The sequence below is a fragment of the Physeter macrocephalus genome, chromosome 5 (assembly GCF_002837175.3).
Source record: "Physeter macrocephalus isolate SW-GA chromosome 5, ASM283717v5, whole genome shotgun sequence".
Taxonomy (NCBI): Eukaryota; Metazoa; Chordata; class Mammalia; order Artiodactyla; family Physeteridae; genus Physeter; species Physeter macrocephalus.
Genome location: NC_041218.1, coordinates 15,493,322 through 15,501,343, shown reverse-complemented (window position 1 = coordinate 15,501,343; position 8,022 = coordinate 15,493,322). Strand labels below are relative to the sequence as shown.

Sequence of the window (8,022 nt, the reverse complement as noted above, 5' to 3'; positions counted from 1 at the left end):
GCCGCTCCGCGGCATGTGGGATCCTCCCAGACCGGGGCGCGAACCCGGTTCCCCTGCATCGGCAGGCGGACGCGCAACCACTGCGCCACCAGGGAAGCCCCTGACCATTTTTAAGTGTACAAATCATTGGCACTAATTGTTTTCAAAGTATTAGGCAACCGTCACCACCATTTCCAAAACTTTTTTAGCGCTTCCAAAAGAAACTGTACCCAATAAATAATAATTGCCCATTCCCCTCTCCTCACCATTCCCTGCTAACCTCTAATCTACTATCTGTCTCAATGAATTTGCTTATTCTAGATATTTCATACAAGTGGAATCATATGGTATTTGTCCCTCAATGTCTGGCTTATTTCACTTACCACAGTAGTGTTTTCAGGTTTTATCCATGTTGTAATATTTATCAGCATTTTGTTGATTTTTATGGCTCATTAGTATATTTCTGTTTAAAAATTAATCCACTGCTTTTTATTCATTGAGTCAACCAGTGTTTGTATGCCTATTCCAGGAACTTTGCTAGATTAAAGAGATGAAGAAGTGAATAAGATAGGTACTTCCTACCCTCCAGGAGTTATTAGTATGATGAAGACTATGAACAAATTAGCAATCATCGTTTAGCCTCATAAGTTCTGTAGGAGCACATGAAAGGAGTACCAAACTCAGATTTGGGGATTTACATTGAAGGCCACATCTGGGACTTGAAAACTGAAGCACATGCACAAATTTCCAGAGGGGGAACGTTGAGTGTAGCTGGAGAGTAAGATGCAAGAAGAGGAGAAGTAAGAGATGAGGTCAGGAGTCTTGAGACACAGGAAAAGGGGGATATAATTTCTGAGAACACTGATGAAGAAGAGACACAAAAGAGAAAAGGCCAGGTATATACACAGGTAAATTTAATAGATTAGTTCTAGAAAGACTTCTGTTTTTCTGTAAAGTCAGCCATCTATTGAAAAAGAGAGCAGAGGAAATAGGACTGAAAGGTAAGAAATATGGAGGATATTTGAAATAACTCCAGTTGAAAGAGAGCTCTAGCTTTGGAAATAGGATTGCTTGGTAGCATCAAGGTTACATTTGGTATATAGTCCTTAAAACTTCCTCTATCCGTCCTCGGCAGTCTGATATAGTTACAGAGAAGAATTGAACTATTTAGGGTTGGGGTTTAGCCGGAAGAACATTCTAGAAGTTCCACAGGATAAGCGATGTGGATACAGGCATGTGTTGACATGAAGAATTTGGGGATTTTAACTGTATAAAGAAAGTGAAGTTGACAGTGTCAGTTGATAGGGCGAAAGAAATGGTTAGGGACTAGAAATATCAGTGAGGTACAGTGAGAGTAGTTTAAGAATTGGGAAGTTAGAAAGTAGAAGTTATTAGAGTGGGATATTTGAATTTATGATTATAGAAATGGAACAGTAATGGACAATAAATCTAGGGTGGGACCATGGTGTGTATGAAATGGAATAAGTAGCTAAAATAAGTACAGGTCTCTAGAGATGAAAAAGTCTGAGAGGCTTGTCTTTACGTGGTACTCTCTGTGGACTTCTGAATCATCCAGGATGATGATGAGACTAAGGGCTAGGAGGATGACTGAGTCAGGATTGAAATTCTTCACAAATAAAGGAAGTCTATAAAGGGATGACATGATGTCATAATTATCTAAATCAGAAGCTCTATAAATAATTATTCCTGAAGAGCAGGTACACACCAGGATGTCCCAAGCCAACTAAGGATGTATGATCACCCATCATCTACTGTGATGCCCAGATGATATGAACCTCAAGGAGAAGGGTGCAGGGAGCTATGACAATAGTAATATTGAACCATCTTTGCTTTGCTGGAATTAATTCCATTTGGTCTTGATGTGTTGTGCTTTTAGTATTCTTTTAATACGTTGGTAATTTTCTCTATCTGGTTGTTTTCCTTTCTTTGTTCAGAATTTTATATATTTTTCCCTTTTTGATATGACTAAATAGTAGTTTACCTTTTTGTTTTTATCCCTAAATTTGTCTAATTACCCTCAATATATTTTTTAGTTCATTAATTTTATTTTTAATTCCTCTCAGCTTACCTTGGTATTGTTTAATCAGTCATTGTATTTATTTGTATTCTAATTTTTCTATTTAACATTGTAACATAAGCATTGCCCAGTTTTATCTCCACTCTAGATAACTATTAAGAAGTTATGTGGATGACTACAGTGTAATAATGTAAACTTTATGATTATCTCTGTGTTAATGGGTATCCTCTGTTAGGAATTTTGCAAAAGTGGGGAAATAATTTTTCCACCACCTCTTTTATACATTTTTATTAGATTTTTCTGCATTGCATTAAAAAAAAAAACTCCCACATTTGGAATACAAAACATTCCAGTTGGTTCTGTTCACTTACCTGGACTATTAAGATTTTTTAATTTCATAAAACATCTTTTTAGCTACACACTTTCTTTTTCTCCTGAATTAATTTTAATTTTTACACTGGAAAGTGGAAAACTCATTTATCTTTTCCTCCAGAAAAGGAAAAAACACTTAATATTTTATTATCTGTAAAACCTGCTGGTAATGGTGGTGTCAGTGAAACTGTAGCTCCTTTATATCTCAATGGACTTGAATTTAAATGAACAATCTAATAATTATTTACTATTCAATTATGTTAATTTTCTTCTTTTTGCCTCCCATTGTCTCTACAGAGGCAGTTGGTGTGACCAGTCAGCGACCAGTGTTTTGTCCTTTTCATAAGAAGGAGCAGCTGAAACTTTACTGTGAAACATGTGACAAACTGACATGTCGGGACTGCCAGTTATTAGAACATAAAGAGCACAGGTACCTGCATCTTTCCTATAGACATAGATTTATAATACAGCTTTATGAGGACTAGACGACTGCTGGCACCCCAGCCAAATGGCTGTCTGCAAATAATGTTTTGTTTGGCCATCAGTATGTTGGCCTAGTTCAAGATTTTTCAACTTTGGTGCTGCTGCCTTTGTTGTGGGGGCTATGTGGTACATTGTATGGTGTTTAACTGCACCTTTGACCTCCATTTACTAGATTCCAGTAGCGTTCTCCCAGTTGTGACAACCAAAAAATGTCTCTAGACGTTGCCAAATGCCCTAGGCAGCAAAATCACCCTAGCTGAGAACCACTGGCTGACACACTTTTTTTGTGGTACGCGGGCCTCTCACTGTTGTGGCCTCTCCCGTTGCGGAGCACAGGCTCCGGACGCGCAGGCTCAGCGGCCATGGCTCACGGGCCTAGCCGCTCCGCGGCATGTGGGATCTTCCCGGACCAGGGCACGAACCCGTGTCCCCTGCATTGGCAGGTGGACTCTCAACCACTGCGCCACCAGGGAAGCCCTGGCTGATGCACTTTTAAAAGCTATATGGAATTAGTTGCCAGCATTGTAAATAAGATTTTACATTTAAAAAAACATTTAGATCTCTGGCTTTGGTTTTGTTTTTTGTTTTCTGGGTTTTTTTTGTTTTGTTTTTTAAGAAACTTGAATCTATTTTAGCCCTAGGTCCCATATATTCAATACTTTCATGTCAGTATTTGACTGTAATTGACTTTAGTCCTCTTTAGGATGGGCATGCTCTTCTAATTCATCCTAGTTCCTACCAAAGCTTACTTTTAAACCTGTCCTCCATAGGCATTTGAATTAGCAACAACTGAATTAAACAGTAAGATTCTGATAAATTGATACAGATATAATTCGTTGAAAAAGGTCTCCCAATAATGGCAGACTAGGTAATTTGGACCAGCCATACCAGTGAGGGTAACTAGAAAACATGGACAAAATACAGAAATCATTGATAAGGTATTTTTAGAGCTTGGTAATAAAGAATTATTGGACCAGGATTGGGTTGGAGTGGGGACAGAGAATGGTACAGGCTTTTTTCCCCTTGGAAGCATTTGCCTAGAGGTTAAGGGGTGCTTTTAATATGCTCACAGGGCTGAAAGACAGGGATTGGAGTTCAGGGTCACAAGGGCTAAAGGCTTCTTCTTGCCTTGAGTTGGGATTCTGAAAGTCTACACTATTATGGTAAAGATGAACGAGTTAGTAAATATTACAGTTCCTCACTGGAACTAAAGTGCAGAATCAGATCTTCTCAGTACCCAAAGTTGGATTAAATTGAAATCTTATTGCTTGTGCCCTAAGGTACCTGGTAGAATAAAATGTAAATCCTCCCTGGAGGAAGAAAACATCATCCTAGACCTCAGATTTATTTAATAATGAGTTTTACAAAATGGTTCAGCACACAATTAGAATTAACCAAATATGCTAGGAGATAAGACAATGTGAACAATGTCTAGAACTTACATTACAGTAACTGAAATTAACTCAATAGAGGGTTTAAGAGCAGATCTGACATGCCAGGAAATGAGAATTAATGAACTGGGAGAAAATTAAGAAAACATCAAAATGAAGCATGATAAACAGAAAGATGGAAAGTGGAAGAGGGATCAAGAAGATGTAACACAGGGTGTAATTGAGGTCCCAGAGAGAGAAGAATGGGAAGGAAGCAACATTTGAGGGCAGAATATAATGGCTTAGAACTTCGTAATACTGAAGAAAGACATCTAGCCCATATTCAAGAAGCCCCATAATTCTCCAGCAGGATAATTAAAAAATAAAGTAATATTTTTGAAGTGCAAAAAGAAAATACTATAAAACTAAAATTCTATACCCAGTGAACGTATTCTTCAGAAATGAAGGTTCATAAGAAAGACATTTTCAACCCCAGTAAACACTCACAAAAGCACACATTAGGCAGAAGAAAAACGGTAGGTGATGCATGATGGAAAGAACGGCTAAAATGATAAGTATGAGTAAATCTAAATGTTGACTTAAACAGTAATGTCTTGGTGTGTCATGTGTGTGTTAAATATCACACAGACATGTTAGAAGGATATGGAGTTCATGTTCTAAGGTTCATGCATTGCTTAGGAAGAAGGTAGTAAACTACAAGTTATTCTTAGATGATAAGTTAAGATCTGCATTTTTTAATGCATAGAGTAGTCACTAAACAAATAGTAAAAGTCAATACGATTATCAAGATAACAGAGGGAGGAAGTAGAAAAATTAACAATTAATTAGTCTAAACACAGGCCAAAAAAGAGAATAGGAACAAAGAACAAATGGGATTTAATAAGACTTGATAAGTTGGTACATCCCTAAATATATTTGTAATTATAATAAACGTGAATGGATAAAATGTTCCAAATTAAAAGATTCCAGGCTGGATAAGAAAGCAAATAGAGAATCTTCTACTTGCTTTTTGTGAGAGAAACATCTAAAACCTAAGTATATACAAAGAATGATGAGAAAAGCTATGCCATACAAACACTAATCAAAGGTAAGCTGGTATATCAAAGTACATTATTTGAGATAAAGAGAGAAACTTTATAAGAATAAAAGGCTCTTTTTATCTAAAAGATATAATAGTTCTAAATTTATATTCCTCATAGCCTTACAACATATAAAGAAAAAAGACAGAACTTAGAACATAGAGACAAATCCACATAGTGGGAAATTTAACATATTCCTCTCAGTAATTGACAAAACAAGCAGACTAAAACTCAGTAAGGATATTTCAGTAAGAGTCAAAAAACACAATTAGCAAATGACCTCATGGACATTAAGGACACTGCACCCAGTAATACACATTATTTCCAAACATAAAAAAGGAAAAAATCAATTAACCATATGCCAGGGCAGTTTTACATTTCAGAAGATCGAAATCATATAAATTCTTGTGTAAACTCAATGCAGTCAATCTAGAAAACAATAATAAATGAGAAAAATCTCCATACATTTGAAAATGAAGAAATGTAATTCATATCAAAACGCAATGATGGGGCTTCCCTGGTGGCGCGGTGGTTGAGAGGCCGCCTGCTGATGCAGGGGACACAGGTTCGTGCCCCAGTCTGGGAAGATCCCACATGCTGCAGAGCGGCTGGGCCCGTGAGCCATGACTGCTGAGCCTGCGTGTCCAGAGCCTGTGCTCCGCAACGGGAGAGGCCACAGCAGTGAGAGGCCCACGTACCGCAAAAAAAAAAAAAAAAACCCGCAATGATGTACGATCCTGGACTGTATCCTGGACTAGAGAGGGGAGATGATATAGAGGACATTATTGAGACAAATCACATAATTGGAGAATGGTCTGTAGATTAGGTGAAAGTATTATCTCAATATCAGTTTTCCTGTATTTAATAATTATACTGTGGTTACATAATAGAATGTCCTTGTTTTTAGGAAATGCATACTAATTATTAAGGAGTTAAAGGTCTTTGCTGAGGCAGTATTTGAAAATCTTTGTAAAGGTATATGTGAGATCTCTGTGCTATTGCAAATCTAACTTTGAAATTATTTCAAAGATAAGCAGTTAAAAATAAATTTAAATAAAGCATCAAAGAAGAAATTCCAATGAATATTAGAAAATATTTTTATCTGAATGATAGTGAAAATACTGTCCTTGACGTATCCTGCTAAAGCCATGATTAGAGGAAAATATATATCGCTAATGCATATATTAGATATTAAGGATAAAAAGTAAATGTCCTAAACATTTATCTCAAGTTAGAAAAAGCAGCAAATTAAACCCAAAGTAAGTAGCAAAAAGGATACAATAAATACAATACAGAATCAAAGCCCCAAATTGGATCTTTCAAAAGATTAACAAATCTCTTTATGAATGATTAAAAAGAAAACAGACTCAAAAAACCAATGCCAGGAGTGAAAAGGGGGGCATCACCACATTTTCTACAGGCATTTAAAAATATAAAAAGGTTTTTTGTCAATAGATTTGAAAATTTTTACATGAAATGGGATAATTCTTAGAAAATACACTTACCAAAACTAGCACAATATAAAATAGAGAATCAGAACAGTCCTTTAATTTAGTGTAAATCCCACAAAGAAAACTACAGACCCAAATGATTTCACTGATGAATCTACAAAATAGGTAAGGTTAAAATAATGCCTTTCCTATACAGTCTTGTCCATAGAACGGTGAAGAATGAATTCTCTCCAACTTGTTTTATGAGAAATCAAAATAGAAAATTACAAACCAGTCTTACCCATGAAATGAACTTGAAATTTCTAAGAAATACATTAGAAAACCAAGTTCAGGAGCATTGTGACTTCTGGATAATATAATCACAACTAAGTTAGCCTTATTATAGGAATACAAAGTTCATTTTACCTTTGAAAATCATTCATGTAATTCATCCTGTTAAAAGAATAAAGGAAAAATTATATGACCATCTCCATAGAGGCAGAAGAAACAGTCAAGAAGAAATGTATATCCATGATATACAATCTTAGCAAACTAGGAATAAAAGAAAATTTCTCAAACCTGATAAAGATTATCTATGAAAAGAGCTAGAAAACATCATTATGGAATATTGTAAATTTTTTGCATTGAGTTTAGGATAAACCTAAATAAAGATGACCAGTTTGATCATTTCATTTAATAATTACATTGTATTAGGGTCCCAAAGAGTGTATAACAAAAAAAAGTTTACTAAGATAAAAAAACTTGCACCTAAGAAAGAATTTTAAATGTCATTATTTACAAATGATATGATTATGTACAAAAGAAATCCAATAGAAATATTATTAACTGTGTGTTCCCCCTTTTTTCTAACTCTGGCAACCCTACTTATAATACTTACTGATTTAATTACACTCACACTTTTAAATCACATTATGTAAAATAATGTATTTTGTGCATTTTATGAAAAACTTTTAATAAAACTCTTTTTATGTATCTTACACATCATCTGTTTCTCTAGAGCTCCTTTGGAGTCATCGTACATAGTTTGTCAGAGGTTGTTATCTTAACTTTCAAGTCAATTTTTTTTTAATTTAGGTATTTTATGATATTGTTGCTTGAAGCTTTGTCACATGCAAGGCATAACATCAGGAGTTTTGCCCCCATCCCCTCACTTCCCCCCATTTATTAAAAGCATGCAATATTTGTTATTTGTGACTTGTAGCACAACTACCTGTTATTTAAAAGTGATC

General features: G+C 35.5%; 1 protein-coding gene across 2 annotated transcripts in view; it reads left to right on the top strand.

Annotated features, from left to right (window-relative positions):
* Positions 1-8,022, top strand: part of TRIM24 (tripartite motif containing 24) — a 94,515-nt gene that overhangs the window by 45,906 nt on the left and 40,587 nt on the right. For both annotated transcript variants that reach the window (XM_024130806.3, XM_024130799.3), the window contains exon 4: positions 2,687-2,819. In XM_024130806.3, coding sequence (XP_023986574.1) covers positions 2,687-2,819 — 133 coding nt within the window. The remainder of the gene's footprint in view (positions 1-2,686; positions 2,820-8,022) is intronic.